Source organism: Rhinatrema bivittatum, chromosome 6 (assembly GCF_901001135.1).
Source record: "Rhinatrema bivittatum chromosome 6, aRhiBiv1.1, whole genome shotgun sequence".
NCBI lineage: Eukaryota > Metazoa > Chordata > Amphibia > Gymnophiona > Rhinatrematidae > Rhinatrema > Rhinatrema bivittatum.
This window is the reverse complement of record NC_042620.1, coordinates 192,387,152-192,403,937: the sequence shown is the minus strand read 5'-3', so window position 1 is coordinate 192,403,937 and position 16,786 is coordinate 192,387,152. Positions and strand designations below refer to the sequence as shown.

Sequence of the window (16,786 nt, the reverse complement as noted above, 5' to 3'; positions counted from 1 at the left end):
GCCGCATCCAAGAAGCGTCCGTGAAGCGTTAGGCCCGCGCAACCCATTTTACTATATAGAGCGCTATACAGTGTCCTGGGTGCGCTGGCCTAACGCTTCACGAACACGCTGTTATCTGTCATTTCAAATGTCATTTGAAATGACAGGTACCAGGAAGTGGACGGTTCTCCTACGCTCGGGATTGCCAGTCCTCTCTCCCCTCCTCCCGAAGCAAGGTGCAGGGAGGGGGGGAGAGAGGACTGGTGAAACGACATGTAAAGTGTAAAGCAACGAAGTGACTTACTTTTCTTGCAGCCCTCCTCCGGAGACGGACATCGGCGGAGACGGACCACGGCTCCCCTGCCTCCCGGGGGGCAGCCGGCGGCGAAAGCGGCCCCACCGGCGAAGATGGATGCCTGCACGGGCGAAGGCGGCCCCTGTGCGTGCAATTGGCCGCTCAAGACGTAACGTCACATGCCGTGACACCAAACGTCGTGATGTCAGGCCTTGAGCGGCCCAATTGCACGCACAGGGGCCGCTTTCGCCCGTGCAGGCATCCATCTTCGCCAGCAGCTGCCTCCGGGAGGCAGGGGAGCCGCGGTCCGTCTCCGCCGATGTCCGTCTCTGGAGGAGGGCTGCAAGAAAGTAAGTCGCTTTGTTGCTACTTTTTTTTTTTTTCGCTTTTTCGCTTTTTTTTTTTCGCTTTTGTTGCTTCGGGAGGAGGAGAGAGAGGACTGGGGCTGCTCCGGAGACCAGCACCCATAGACGCGGCCAGGGCAGGTGAGCGGGGGCTGGGGAAAAGTTTGCCGCCTACCCTTACCCCTGCCTCTAACGCAGGGGTAAGGGTAGGCGGTAAGTTAGCAGGTTAAACGCGCGGCAAAACAGCAGGGTAAAAAAGCGATAGTCGGGGCACGCGTTACTGTATGGGAGGGAATAGCTAATTCGATCGTTTACATGTAATATACATGCCGCGGGCGGAAGGGGTTACCCGGTGATTTAAAGAGGCAGTAAGAATGGGTTAAAGGGGATAGGGTATCGCGGGTTGGACTAACTCGGCCGAAAAGTGAGTAGAAAGCGGGTTAGGAGCAGGGTAACCACGGCCGCACTTTACTGTATTGACCTGTATAACAGGCAAACAGTAAGTCAGGGATCAATGCAATATGAGAGTAATCACAATAAATCAGATACTAATATGATAGCAAAGACAAAGGTTGGAGGGGAAAGGCGTGGGACAGGTAATATAGTAGAGGTTAAGAGGCGTAACAAAGGGGTGGGAGGGGATCCCACAGGAGGGAAGGGGGGAGAGGGATATGTAGGAAGGTTACAGGGAAGGGGGGGATACAATTGTGTAGGGGCTAAGGAAATTACGGAATTACACGAGGTCAGGGAGAGGTAAAGGGAGGAGGGGGCAGGAAAGAAGCTAAAGTTGAAGGTTTTACACGGAGGGGGGTGTAGTATTTGTAACACTGACGAGAATAAAGAAGAAATGACAGGGCAGAGGGGAAGGAGGGGTGATAGATGAGAATAGTGAAAGCAAATAAGTAGGAGCTGGTGCTATTTACAGGATTATCATAGAATAACTTTAGTGCAAGTGTCATGTTTTGCAGGGAAAAGGAGCATGGAAAGGATAGAGGGGGGAAAAGGGGAAAGAGGAAACAGGGAAAGCCGGAGGCGGGGGGGGGGGGAGGGGAGGGGAGTAAGCAGTTAGATCAGGAAGGGAAGTAGCTGGGGTGGAAAGCAAGCAGGCAGCTAGACTCCAACTCATTCAAAATTCAGCAAAGTGTATAACAACTTTGGGGTTAAAATTGTTTGTTCACATTCCCCCTACCTTAGAACAATGGCTGCCTGAGGTGGCCAGGAATGGCTTTAAGATTGTTTTACTAGTACACTGGATGATTTATGGCTCAGGGTTACAATACCTCTGTGAGAGGCTAGTAGTGTACCAGCCTAATAGAGCCATATGCTCTTTCTAAGATATGCAGCTAACAGTTCCTCCCTTGATGGAAGTAAGATTAGTTTTTATTCAAAAGAGAGGGGTTTTTTTTTTCAATTTGTCTCAATTTGTGGAATTCCCTTCCAGAGGAGGTGAGGCTAGTAGGAGAATATTTAAACTTCCAGAAACTTTGTAAAACTTGTTTTTAAAAAAGCTGTTTTAGTTGATGATTTTAAATTTCAGAATTATAGTCTAGGAGAGGTTTTGATGAGTACTGTTGGAAGATATGTTGAAGTGGGGCAGCATCTATTTTTGTTTCATAACACTGATTTATTGTATTGTAATTTGTGACTTATGACTTGTTTTATGATTATATGTTATGTTTATATTGTAAATTAGGCAATTAATAAATAATAAATACAAATGAAAACCTTTGGAAAATATCTGAAGAACAGGAAAAGCCGAACAATCTACTGGCACCATCTACTGGTTTCTCCTTACATCCTCTTTCCTGTTATGTAAACTGCAAGTCCTGCTTAGGATTCTCCATTTATTCATCAGTGTAAAATCCAGAATTGTATCATAGAAACTTCAAAAGCAGTCGATACAGCAAATTCAAGGCTCATTTTCAAACGGAGACTGTAAGTAACAGCACTTACAGCTGCTCTTAAAAGAAATCATTATATTGGTCATAAGCACATGCTCTTGAATAAATCGTACTACATAGAAAAGAAGAAAAACAGACAACAGGTAACGCAAGAAAGGATGGAATCTGGCATGAATAAGCCAGCTCACAGTTCGGCCAAACTCCAGCAGCCAGGTGGCCAATGGCCAACATAAAATCTAACTTGGCCACCAGATTCTATCAACCAGTGGCCAAGTCTCAGAAGAAAGGATGCAGAAATCCAGTAGTAAGTGATATCAATAAACTCACCTACTGCAGCTGTCCACTCCCACAGAACACTCAGGGCCTCTCTTTTCTATGCCTGAAAATCAACCCCAAAGGAGTAAAGTTAGGGGCAGAGTGAGATACGAAGAAGAGTCATAGAAGAGGAATTATTGTCTTCTCTGATGTCTGAATGACAAAGGAATAGCCCAAAAACCAAGGGATCAACATACAACTTAGTGTATACAGAAAGGCAAAAGCTATTGAAATTATGTCACTTGCTCACTTTAAATCATCAGCTCACCCCATGCCGAAGAGGCAGAATCTCCATCACCGAGTTTACTCCTATCGAACATCTGTCAAAAAAAACAAGAAATGAAACTGCATTATAAAAAGAAATGGAAAGATAGTGCCTTTGAAGACTTGCCAAGGCTGTACTATTTTTTCAAGCATCTATAATATAGTTTCCCAGCTCTGTCATGTGCACATGTATAAGCTGCATGTAGCACAGAGAGCTGCATGACGACTGCTGCCCAAAGAAGCAGAGTAGTAAGCAAGGCAAATTTTGTGAAGCACGGCTCATGAGGGAGTCAGGCCCCGTGAGCCAAAGGACATGTAGCAGCAGTGGTATGGAAGGAAGTTGCAGACAGGGAACATGGGACTGGCTTGCCAAAACAGGAGCCAGACTGCGGCGCTACTTTTGCCCTCACTATGTCGACATGGTGAGGGCAAAAGTAGCGCCGGCTACTTTTGTAAATATTGGGCAAAAGTAGACATACTTTTGCCCTCACTGACATAGTGAGGGCAAAAGTAGCACCGGCGCCATTTTGAATATTGGCAATACGGCCCGCGTGCAGGAGGTCGCTCTCGGATCCCCGCTGGACTTTTGGCAAGTCTTGTGGGGGGGTCAGGAGGCCCCCCAAGCTGGCCAAAAGTCCCTGGGGGTCCAGCGGGGGTCCGGGAGCGATCTCCTGCACTCGTGACGTCGGGTGACAGGAACCAAAATGGCGCCGGCGCTACCTTTGCCCTGTCATATGGTAAGGGCAAAGGGCCACCGGCGCCATTTCTATTAACGCAGCCGTGGCCCGAGAGCGGGAGATCGCGCCAGGACCCCCCCCCCCCCCACTGGACCCCAGGTAATTTAAAACATTTTGGGGGGGTTCGGGAGGGTGGGGGATTTGTTTGAAAGTGTCGGGGTGGGTTTTAGGGTTGTTTTGGTGTGCCGGTTTTCCCGCCCTCCCCCGATTTACGATTTTTAACGATTTAAAAAAAAAAAAAAACCATGACGATCAGATTTCCCTCCCCTCCCAGCCAAAATCGATCGTTAAGACGATCGATCACACGATTCACATCCCTAATATACAGTAACCTAACAACTGGAAAACCGGGTCATGTAACTCCCAAATGGGGTCAGCACCCATAGGGCTGTAGACTAACACAACCAGTCTGCAAGAGAAAGAACTACACATGAAAACAATAGTGTGGACTCTCCAAACTGATAAGACCCTAACTAGGGTGGGACTCTGGACTGATCCATGATACTACAGGAATGAAAATTATCAGGTAAGGATAATTATCTTTTCCCTGTACGTACCCGGTTCAGTCCAGACTCCTGGGATGTACCAGAGCTTCACTTACTTGGGATGGGATCCGGAGAGGCCCGCTCACAGTACCACTGCTCCAAATGTCCCTGTCCCTGACGCCTGAACATCCAAATGGTAATGTCTGGCAAAGGTGTGGAGCGACTTCCACGTAGCCGCTCTACAAAATTTCCTCAGGTGGCACCTGATGACTTTCCGCCCAGGAAGCCACTTGAGATCAAGTAGAGTGAGCCCGAAGGCCCACAGGCAATGACCGACCACTTAACAAATAAGCAGAATTTATGGCCTCCTTTAATCAACGAGTAATCGTGGTTTTAGAAGCCATATTACCCCGATGAGGGCCACTCCAGAGCACAAAGAGATGGTCTGACACCCTGAACTCATTGGTAAGTTCCAGGTAGTGGAGCAAAGCTCGGCGAACATCCAAATTCCTCAAGTCCTTATAATCGGGATCCGACCGGTCTTGATCAGGAAAAGTCGGAAGCTCCACTGACTGATTCAGATGGAAAGAAGACACCACCTTGGGAAGAAAAGATGGAACCGTACGCAAGGAAACGCCCGAATCAGAAATCCTCAAAAAGGGTTCTCTACATGACAATGCTTGAACTCCAACAGCCGGCTTGCCGAGACAATCACCACCAAAAATACTACCTTCAAGGTGAGATCCTTCAAGGTCGCTCTACGCAAAGGTTCAAAGGGTGCCGTACACAAGGCTTTAAGAACCAAATTCAAATTCCAAGATGGACACAGTTCACGTACTGGCAGTCTCAAATGCTTCACACCCTGCAAAAATCGAGAGACATCAGGATGCGCCGCCAGGCCCATCCCTTGAATGTTACTGCGTAAGGAACCGATCGCGGCCACCTGCACTCATAAGGAACCAGGACAAGCCCTTCGACAAGCCATCCTGAAGGAAACTCAAGACGTCCGAGATTCCTGCCCGGGTAGACACAACACCCCATGCGAATCACCAGGCATCAAAAACCTTCCAGACCCTGACATAAGACAAGGAAGTGGAGACCTTACGGGACTGCAACAACGTAGTTACTACAGCATCCGAATACCCCTGGGATTTCAAACGTTTCCTCTCAAAAGCCATGCCGCTAGACAAAAGCATTCGACCTGATCGAAATAAACCAGACCCTGATGGAGGAGGTCCGGCAGGTCCTGAAATCTCAGAGGACCGTCGATGGCCAGATTGATCAGATCCGCAAATCATGGGCGCTTCGGCCACTCGGGAGCGATGAGAATTACCTCTGACGGATGCACTTCTATTCTGCGAAGAGTTCGACCGATGAGTGGCCAAGGAGTAAACACAAAGTAGGACATCTACCGGCCAGGGGAGAACCAGAGTGTCCACGCCCTCCGCGCACGGTTCCCTGCGGCAGGCAAAGAAGCGTGGCGCCTTGGTGTTTCTGAACATCGCCATCAGATCCATACAGGGTGTTCCCCAATGGGCACAAATGCGATGAAAGGCTTCGTCCACGAGCTCCCATTCCCCGGGATCTAAACAATGTCGACTGAGGAAGTCCGCGCGAACGTTGTCGACTCCGGCAATGTGGGAGGCCGCTATGCTGAACAAGTTCCGTTCTGCCCAAGAGATCAGTAACCGAGCTTCCAACGCTACTGGTTGACTCTTCATTCCTCCCTGACGGTTGATATAAGCCACCATGGTCGCATTGTCAGAGAGAACTCGTACCAACTTGCCTCGGAGAATCGGAAGAAACGCCTGCAGAGCCAACCTCACCGCTCTGGTCTCCAGGTGATTGATGGACCACCGAGCCTCGACAAACTGCTCCCCAGCCATAAAGGCTGGCATCTGTGGTAACCACCGTCCAATCCGGAATGACCAAAGGCACTCCCCACCTTAAGTTGTCCGGGTTGAGCCACCAGGCCAGACTGGAACGAGTGTATCCCGTCAGAGGCAAAGGAAGACAAAACTGTTCTGAAACCGGGTTCCAGCAGGAGAGTAACGCGGATTGCAAAGGCCTCATATGAGCAAAAGACCAAGGAACTAATTCCAAAGTCGATGTCATGGAACCCAGCACCTGTAAGTAATCCCAAACTATTGGAGGCGACTTGGCTAGCAAGTCCCAAACCTGACCTTGAAGTTTGGTCACACGCTCTTCCGTGAGGGATACCGTGCCCTGACGAGTATCGAACAAAGCCCCCAAAACCTCCAGGGACTGTGAGGGAGTCAGTCGACTTTTGGACAGGTTGACTACCCAACCAAGGTTTCGTAGTAACTGCAGCACCCGATGGACTGCATCCTGACATAGAAACATAGAAACAGAGAAATGACGGCAGAAGAAGACCAAACGGCCCATCCAGTCTGCCCAGCAAGCTTTTTCACTTTTTTTTCCTCTCACATACTTATCTGTTTCTCTTGGCTCTTAGTAACCTTTTTTTATTCTATTTCCTTTCCACCCCCACCATTAATGTAGAGAGCAGTGTTGGAACTGCATCTAAGTGAAATAGCTTAATTTAGTTAGGGGTATTAACCACCGCAATAAGCAAGCTACACCCATGCTTATCTGTTTATTCAGACTGTGTAATTCAGTCCTTGTTGATTGTTGCCTGAATATAGATCAACCTTTCTTCATTCTTCCCTGTCGTTGAAGCAGAGAGCCATGCTGGCTATGTATTGAAAGTGAAGTATCAGTCTTGCTCCCCTGACAATGCAACTCCGACTTTGCTCTGAGCAGCCAATCGTCCAAGTACGGGTGGACCATATATCCTTCCTTGCGGAGCTGTGCTGCCACCACTACCATAATCTTGGTGAAGGTTCTGGGTGCCGTGGCCAGACCAAACAGAAGTGCATGGAACTGATAGTGATGCCCCAGAATGGAGAAACATAGAAACCACTGATGATCTGCTCGGATGCCGTTATTAGAAAAGGAATGATGAATAAAACGGAAAATGTCATAATGCCTCTGTATCGCTCCATGGTGAGACCGCACCTTGAATACTGTGTACAATTCTGGTCGCCGCATCTCAAAAAAGATATAATTGCGATGGAGAAGGTACAGAGAAGGGCTACCAAAATGATAAGGGGAATGGAACAACTCCCCTATGAGGAAAGACTAAAGAGGTTAGGACTTTTCAGCTTGGAGAAGAGACGACTGAGGGGGGATATGATAGAGGTGTTTAAAATCATGAGAGGTCTAGAACGGGTAGATGTGAATCGGTTATTTACTCTTTCGGATAGTAGAAGGACTAGGGGACACTCCATGAAGTTAGCATGGGGCACATTTAAAACTAATCGGAGAAAGTTCTTTTTTACTCAACGCACAATTAAACTCTGGAATTTGTTGCCAGAGAATGTGGTTCGTGCAGTTAGTATAGCTGTGTTTAAAAAAGGATTGGATAAGTTCTTGGAGGAGAAGTCCATTACCTGCTATTAAGTTCACTTAGAGAATAGCCACTGCCATTAGCAATGGTTACATGGAATAGACTTAGTTTTTGGGTACTTGCCAGGTTCTTATGGCCTGGATTGGCCACTGTTGGAAACAGGATGCTGGGCTTGATGGACCCTTGGTCTGACCCAGTATGGCATTTTCTTATGTTCTTATGTTCTTATGTAGATAGGCTTCGGTGAGATCCAGAGATGCCAGAAACTCCCCTTGTCTCACCGATGCAATGATGAATCTTAGCGTTTCCATCCGGAATCGAGGAATCCGTAGACATCTGCAGACCCGCTTGAGATCTAGAATGGGTTGAAAGGTTCCTTCTTTCTTGGGGACCATGAAATAGAGTACTGGCCCTTTCAAAGCTCCTCCGACGGCACCGGAATGATGGCTCTGAGGTTGAGCAGCCGCAGTAGCGTTTCTTGAACCGCTCTGCGCTTTAGTGTCTGGGCACAGGGAGAGACCAGGAACCGCTGGCGGGGCATATGTGCAAAATCTAACGCGTAACCGTGTCTTATCACAGAGAGGACCCACTGATCCGACATTATTTTGGCCCACTCCTCGTAGAACAGCGCCAGTCTGCCGCCTACTACTGGGACCAAGGAATGAGCCAGCTGCCCATCATTGTGAGGTCTTTCCACCCGGCGCACTCTGGCCAGAGCCAGGTCTACCAAAACGCCGCCCCCGAAAGGACGAAGTGTAGGACTGCTGTCTACTGGCATTGGGACGAAAGGAAGAAACCGATCCTCTGGAAGTCTGGGTCCGTTGACCTCTGCAAATACAAGACCTGGAGGGGAAAGCTCCTCTCGACTTTGGCTTATCCTCCAGTAGGCGATGCCCCTTATTCTCGCCTAAGGACTGGACTAGGTCCTCCAGTTCTTTGCCGAAAAGGAGCTTACCTTTGAACAGCAAGGAACCTAGCTAAGCCTTCGAAGACACGTCCGCAGCCCAGTTACGGAGCCACAAAAGATGCCGTGCCGACACCGCCGACACCATGGTCCTGGCAGACATGCGAAGCAAATCATAAAAGGCATCCGCACTGTAAGCAATGACAGCCTCCAGACGCCCCGCCTGTAGAGCTTCCTCCTGGGATAATGACTCGCCAGCAAGGAGTTGCTGGACCCAACGTAGACCTGCTCGCAACAAAAAATTACTACATATCGCTTCCCGAATCCTAGGGCGGAGACTTCAAATATCTTTTTAAGCTTGACTTCCAGCCTACGATCCTATAGGCCCTTCAGGGCTGTTCCCCCCCGTAACCGGAATGATGGTTATCTTTGTGACTGCCATCACAGCTGAATCCACCTTAGGAATCCTCAAAAGTTCCAAAGCCTCCTCAGGTAAGGGATAGAGCTTATCCATGGCCTTAGCCACCTTCAGTCCCAAGTCCGGAGTGTCCCACTCCTTAAAAAGTAAGTCCGTGGCTGAAAAATGGAAAGGGAAGGATGAAGGAGGCCCCCGGAGTCCCAACACCACAGGGTCCATAGTGCCAAGCCGAGACTCCTCTTGAGGGAGCTGAATGCCTAGCTCCCCCATGATAGCAGGTATAAAAGAGGTCCTAGCTCATCCCTGCGAAAAAGCCGGACCACCTTTGGATCATCACCGTCCGGCCCGTGGACTCCATGTAGTCCTCCCTGCTGCCTCTCGGAGTCTCCCTCCACCCCCCTTGGGGGATGAGAGGGCAAGTCCCCATCATCCTTATCCTCTGATTCCGAAGACGAATCGGAATCACTCACCGGGGTTCTTAAGGGCTTCCGCTGCTGCTCAGGCAAGGGATTTGCTTCCTGCGGAGCCCGAGCCCGCTTAGGAGGCCAGGGCTGGGAGTCCGGTAGGAGAGGCCTCTTTTTTCCCGCCTTGCGGGCCTTGTGCATGAGAAGAACAAAATCTGAGGAGAATGACTAATCCGAAGAAGTGTCATCCGCATCCCCTACAGCAGTATCTGCAGGCTGACAGCTGCTCTCCTCCGCGACCCTGTCCCCCTCAAGGGCTCTGCGCTGCGGGGACAAACTGGGAGGAAGATCATCCTCTCCATGCGCAGCCTGTGCTGCCGAATCCATAGGCGCGAAGGAAGGCAAAATAGCACCCACCGAAGCAGCCGCTGACCTCGGGGGACCTAAAATGGCGTCCGGACCCACGCTGCCAAGAAACAGAGCAGGAATTGTCCTCGGCAGCTCTCCAAACGCACCCATCAACGTCTGGACCCGAAGCACTACCCCCTTCGGGGCTGCAGAGGCGCCCTCGCCCCCGGAGACACGCGGTGCACAAGCCGAATAAAATGACCTCCCGCTGCCCGAAAACACAGCAAAACGGCAGATAACCACACACACACCTCCCCGCCCCCCGCCGCGATCAGGGTAACACCATGCAAAAACAACAAAGGACGGTAAAACTTTTTTTTTTTTTTTCAAAGTACCTGTCCAGCGCCTCTGGGTCCTGAACCTACTGGGGGGAGTGAGCCGGGCTCCCCGGTATCACCCCCAGTAGTATAAGTGTTGTTTGATGGGTCCTCAACCCACAACAGATACAGCCTCTGGAACCAGGGGGGGATGGTCCCCTCAGGACCTCACAACCCCCTGGGAGGCAGGTGACCCCGACCTGCAGGAACACACTGCGGTCTGTCTCCTAACAAGAAAAACCTGTCTGACTTTTTTTTTTTTTTTTAAAGATTACTTTTGCCTAACCCTAACTATACAGCTAGGCCCTAACTCAGACTGTTTGGTACCTCCTCCACCTGCTGGAGACAGAAGAATACTGCCAGACTGTAGGAGGCATCAGCCTAGATAAGGTGGAGTTTGTTGCTAAACTTCTGTCTCCATCTGCTAGAGGGGGGGAAGGGGGGGGGGGGGACACACAAAACACAGGAGTCTGGACTGATCCGGGTATGTACAGGGAGCATTAGTTTATTAACATAATTAAAATCCTGGCGTTGATGACTATTTGCAGGAAATGGTTGGTAAATTAATAACACATTGAACCTATTGGTCTTATAAGAACATAAGACTTGCCATACTGGGTCAGACCAAAGTCCATCAAGCCCAGTATCCTGTTTCCAACAGTGGCCAATCTAGGTCACAAGTAGCTGGCAGGATCCCGAGGGGAAGATAGATTCCAAGCTGCTTATCCCAAGATTAAGCAGTGGATATCTGCAACTCCACTTTAATAATGGTTTATGGACTCTTCCGCCAGGAACTTGTCCAAATCATTTTTTAAATGCAGCTACATTAAAGTTTTCACCACATCCTCTGGCAACGAATTCCAGAGCTTAAAAGAAAATTATTCCTTACCTGCTAATTTTCGTTCCTGTAGTACCATGGATCATTCCAGACTGTGGGTTATGTTCCCTGACCAGCAGATGGAGTTAGAACCAAAAATTCCCAGGGGAGGACCTATATAGCCACGCCTCCCTCGCCTCAATCCTCAGTAACTGGACTAGCAAAGCCAAGACGAGAAGAGACAGAACCAGAGGAATCAATTAATCTCAAAATATAGAGAAAAAATAACAGCTGTAAGTGACAGCAACTAACTTGTACTCAAAAAACTGTAACTGAGAACTTGCAAACAGCACTGTGTTCAAAGACACAGCTCGCAATAACTAGAGATACAGAGTGAAAATATTGTGAAGACAGGAAAGCAGGGATGGCCCACAAAGAACCCCCAAAACCAGGGAGGGGTCTGGAATGATCCATGGTACTACAGGAACGAAAATTAGCAGGTAAGGAATAATTTTCTTTTCCCTGTACGTACCAGGGTCATTCCAGACTGTGGGATGTACCAAAGCTTCCCCATCATGGATGGGTCGCGGACAGCCCTGCCCGTATGACCCTATCTCCAAGCTGACCGTGAGACGGCGTGCGAATGTCTAGACGATAATGTCTTGCGAAAGTGTGGAGAGACTTCCATGTGGCCACCCTACAGATTTCCTGAGAAGAAACTGCAGAACTTTCCGCCCACGACGTCGCTTGAGCGCGGAGAGAATGCGCCTTAACAGCTAAAGGTGGAGACTTACCCACTCCGATGTATGCGGCTATAATTGCTCCTTTCAGCCAGAGAGCGATTGATTGTTTGGATGCCATGCAACCCTTCCTGGGTCCCGACCAAAGGACAAACAAATGATCGGAGAGTCGAAATTCATTAGTGACTTCCAAATAATGTATCAAAGAACGTCGGACATCCAACCGACGCAGGTCAGAAGAATCAGAGGATAAAAATGACGGAAGCTCTATCGATTGGTTGAGATGGAAGGTCGAGACCACCTTCGGCAGAAAAGATGGAACTGTCCGCAGGGATACTCCCCCTGGCGTGAAACGAAGGTATGGCTCCCTACATGATAGAGCTTGTAGTTCAGAGATCCGACGTGCTGAGCTGATCGCCACCAGGAAGATGGTCTTAAGGGTGACATCCTTGAGTGTGGCCAAAGTCAGAGGCTCAAAAGGCGGTGCACATAGAGCCCGGAGTACCAAATTGAGATTCCAAGAAGGACAAGGTGGTCTAATTGCCTTCAATGACATGATACACATACATCGCTCCCAACGCACAACAAGAACATCTAGCAAACTTCAACTTGTTATTCCCTCACTTCCAAATGCCAAACTTTCCTCCACCAGAAACAGAGCCTTCTCCATCATTGGACCAAAGTTATGGAATTCGCTACCCCACTTCATCACCGCGCAAGAAAACTTAAAATCCTTCAAAAAAGACCTAAAATCCTGGCTTCTCAACCATTCTCTTAAGGACAGCTCTCAATGACTTTATATTATAATCCCATAAACTGCCAACTTCCACTATTCCCCTTGGAAAATCTCAACTGTTTCAAGCTATTGATGCTCCCTTTTTATGAAGATCTCAGTTATCTCTGTTTACCTATTCAGTGTACCTATCCTGTGTACTCTATGTTCACGAGTACCTCTTCTTTTTGATGCCATTTCCCATAATTGTTAAATTTAAAGTTTAAAAAAATCCTTCAATGTAACAAGTTGTTCTTTATGTAAACCGGAGTGAAGGCAACTATGCTATACCTCGGTATATAAAAAAATGATAGATAAATAAATAAATAAATAAATAAATAAAGTAATTGGAGGCTTCAAGTGTTTTACCCCCTTTAGAAAACGTAGGATATCTGGATGTGAGGCCAGAAGCTCCCTGTCATTACTACATAGGAAGGCTCCCAACGCCGCCACCTGCACACGAAGAGAATTATAGGCAAGGCCCAAATCCAGACCAGCCTATAGGAAGGAAAGCACATGTGTCACCGAGGCCTGCGTTGGTAGAATCGATTTTGACTCGCACCATTCTTCAAAAACCTTCCATACTCTGACATAAGTAACCGACGTGGATGTCTTCCTAGCTTTCAGGAGCGTGGAGATGACAGATTCTGGATATCCGCGCTGTCTCAATTGAAGCCTCTCAAAAGCCAAGCCACAAGACAGAAGCGATCTGCCTCCTTGAAAAATATTGGTCCTTGGCGAAGAAGACGTGGCACATGACTGAGCCGAAGAGGGCCGTCTACTGCCAGATTGAGAAGATCTGCAAACCATGGTCGACGAGGCCACTCTGGTGCAACTAGGATCACCGGACCTTGAAGCGTCTGTATCCGTCGGATAACCTTGCCCACTAGAGGCCACGAAGGAAAGACATACAGGAGACACTGTCGAGGCCAGGGAAGAACCAGCGCATCGACTCCTTCCACGCCACGCTCTCGCCTGCGGCTGAAGAACCGGGCGGCCTTTGCATTTGTCGCGGTTGCCATTAGATCCACATGGGGTTTCCCCCAACGCTGTACTATCCTTCGCATTGCGTCCTCCGAGAGTTCCCACTCTCCGGGATCCAGGTGTTGTCGACTGAGAAAATCTGCCTGAACGTTGTCCACACCCGCTATGTGCGAAGCCGCTAGCCGCTGTAAGTGTAGCTCCGCCCATGTCATCAACTCGTCGGTCTCCAACGAGACTAGATGGCTTCTGGTGCCCCCCTGGCGATTGATGTACGCCACTGTGGTTGCATTGTCCGAAAGAATCCAAACCGCTCGACTGCGTACCAGTGAGTAGAACCCCTGCAGCGCTAGACTGACTGCTCTGGTCTCCAGCCGATTGATGGGCCAAGTGGACTGTTCCATCGTCCATCGGCCTTGGAGAGACCTGTCCTGACAGACCGCCCCCCAGCCGGTGAGACTGGCATCCGTGGTGACGACCACCCAATCTGGGTTCTGTAGAGACACTCCCTGAGCTAATTGTTGAGGGTCCAGCCACCACTGTAAGTTGAGCAAGACAACATCTGGGATGAGCTGTACTGCTTGAAAAACTCTCGACACTGGGTTCCATCGCGAAAGCAGAGACCTCTGGAGAGGCCTGAGATGAGCGAAGGCCCACGGAACCAAATCGATTGTTGAGGCCATGGTTCCCAGTACCTGGAGATAATCCCACGCCGTGGGAGCAACTAGTGCCATGAACCGTGTTACCTGAGCACGCAGAGCCCGAGCTCTGTCCGGGTGCAGAAATACCTTGGCTCGGCTGGTGTCGAAGTGTGCTCCCAGAAAATCCAGCGATTGGGACGGTATCAGTTTGCTCTTTGAGAAATTGACGATCCATCCCAGAGACTGAAGAAGCTGTACTACCCTGTCTACAGCACGGTAACCCTGCGTCCTCGACTTCGCCCAAATGAGCCAGTCATCTAGATAGGGATGTACAAGGATACCCTCCTTGCGGAGCGCCGCCGCCACCACTACCATGATCTTGGTGAAGACACGCGGAGCCGTCGCCAGACCAAAAGGGAGAGCACGAAACTGAAAATGCTGTCCCAAAATCTTGAAGCGTAAGAAGCGCTGATGATGGTGATGGATCGGGATGTGAAGGTATGCCTCTGTAAGGTCCAAAGAGGCCAAGAATTCTCCCGGATGCACGGCTGCTAACACTGAACGGAGCGTTTCCATACGAAAACGAGGAACTCTGAGACACTTGTTGACCATCTTGAGATCTAGGATAGGTCGAAAAGTGCCCTCTTTCTTGGGAACCACGAAGTAGATTGAATAATGATCTTTCCCCAGTTCGGAGGCCGCTACCGGTACTATCGCCCCCAGCTGTAGCAGACGATCGAGAGTCTGTCGGACTGCTAATTGTTTGAGACGGGAACCGCAAGGAGAAAACAGAAAATGATCTCGGGATTCATGTACAAAATCTAATACGTAGCCTTGTCTTAAGATGTCCAGCACCCATTGATCCGACGTAATTTGGGCCCACTCCTTGTAAAAGAGAGTAAGGCGACCCCCCAGGTGGGGGATCCCCTCTTGGGTCCTTCTGGCATCATTGTGAAGCCTTCGAGGAAGGACCTTCCCCTTGAGTATCCTTACCGTGGCGGCGCCCTCGAAAGGACCGGTTCCAGGTGTGTAATCGTGTAAAAGGAGCCCGAGGTGTCTGCTGTCTAGTAGGACGCGACCTCCGTTGATTCCGGTACCTATTTCTGGAGGAATAAAAATATCTAGAAGAACGTGGACGATCTTCCGGTAGCTTGTGCACCGCATTCTCATTAAGAGATTTGATGATCTGATCCAAATCTTCCCCAAATAGGCACCTACCCTTGAAAGGAAGGGAACCCAAGCACGTCTTAGACGAAGCATCTGCCGCCCAGTTGCGTAGCCACAAAAGACAACGAGCGGACACCGCCGCCACCATGGAACGAGCGAGGACCCTTAACAGATCATAAAAAGCATCAGCTCCATAGGCAACCACCGCTTCAAGTCTATCAGCCTGAATAGTCTCTGCCTGTGGCAAAGATTGGGAAGTGAGAAGCTGTTGTACCCAACGCAGAGCTGCTCGCTGTGCTAGGGAACTGCAGATAGCAGCCCTCATCCCCAACGCTGAGACTTCGAAGATACGCTTGAGGTAAACCTCGAGCTTGCGATCCTGGACATCCTTCAACGCCGTCCCGCCCGTGACTGGGATGGTAGTATGTTTCGTGACCGCGGATACCGCTGAATCAATAGCAGGAACCTTAAGAATCTCCAAGAAATCAGTGGGGAGAGGGTATAACTTTTCCATGGCTCAACCGACTCGAAGATTGGCCTCAGGAGTATCCCACTCCCTTGAAATCAATTGCAAGATGCTGTGATGTGTGGGAAAAGCTTTCGCTAGAGGTCGTAAGCCCGCTAGGAGAGGATCCCCTTTCTTAATCTTCGGATCCTGAGCCACAGGATCCGGAGGAGGGTCAATGTCCATTTCCTGGAGGATGTGGGGGATGAGATCATCCAATTCCGCTGCTTCAAAAATACGGAGGACCCTCGGGTCGTCACCTTCTACCTGGGCCGCCAGGGAGGGCTCATCCACATCTGGATCTTGCCATGGATCCCCCGACGGTTGTTGCAGCGGTATAGGAATCACGGTGGGGGGGGGGCTGAGTGGACCCCGCACCCCCTGTGGGCAAAGAAGCCCTCCCTAAGGGAGGGTCTGCCGTCGAAAGCTGTGTCAAGCAGGCCAGTTTGGGGGGAGGGGGACCCCAAATTCCAAGATTCGGATCCCTGCTCTGTAAAAATGCCTTGTGCATTAAAACAATGAATTCTGGCGAAAAAGCGGGAAGTGCTGATGAGGGGCCCCCCGAGACGTCGTCCCCTTGCCTGCCCTGGTCCGTTGCGCTCCGAAACTCCATACTGTTAGAGGAAACCTGGAGAGAGGAGCGTCGACGTCCTCCTCAGAGAGAGCTGCCTCCGAGTCAGCTGAGAAAATGGCCGCCGTTCCCGCGCTGAGGGGAAACGGGGCATGCCACTTCCTGCCAGCGCGGTCCGACTCTCCTCCAAGCTGCCTACGAGGTAAGCCATACTCCCCCTCAGGAAAAGCTGAAGAAAATCCCTCTGAGGTCTGCTGAAGCCCGTGCCGAGCTCCGGAGCCGTTCGGCGATTTTTGCATTGCGGCGGGAGGGAGGGGGAGGGGCGGCTGCGGCGCGCGGCAACAACTGAAACGGCGAATTAATAAAACTCTTCGGCCTCCGGACCCCTCAC

At 49.9% G+C, this 16,786-nt stretch overlaps 1 protein-coding gene across 6 annotated transcripts in view; it reads right to left on the bottom strand.

Moving 5' to 3' along the window:
• ZDBF2 (zinc finger DBF-type containing 2) overlaps positions 1-16,786 on the bottom strand; it is an 87,940-nt gene that overhangs the window by 58,995 nt on the left and 12,159 nt on the right. For 5 of the 6 annotated variants that reach the window (XM_029606338.1, XM_029606337.1, XM_029606342.1 and 2 more), the window contains exons 3-4: positions 3,103-3,154; positions 2,847-2,898 (exon numbers count right to left, since the gene is read on the bottom strand). In XM_029606338.1, coding sequence (XP_029462198.1) covers positions 2,847-2,898; positions 3,103-3,154 — 104 coding nt within the window. Of the gene's footprint in view, positions 1-2,846; positions 2,899-3,084; positions 3,155-16,786 lie in introns of all 6 variants that reach the window. The other variant, XM_029606343.1, reaches the window with a different exon arrangement.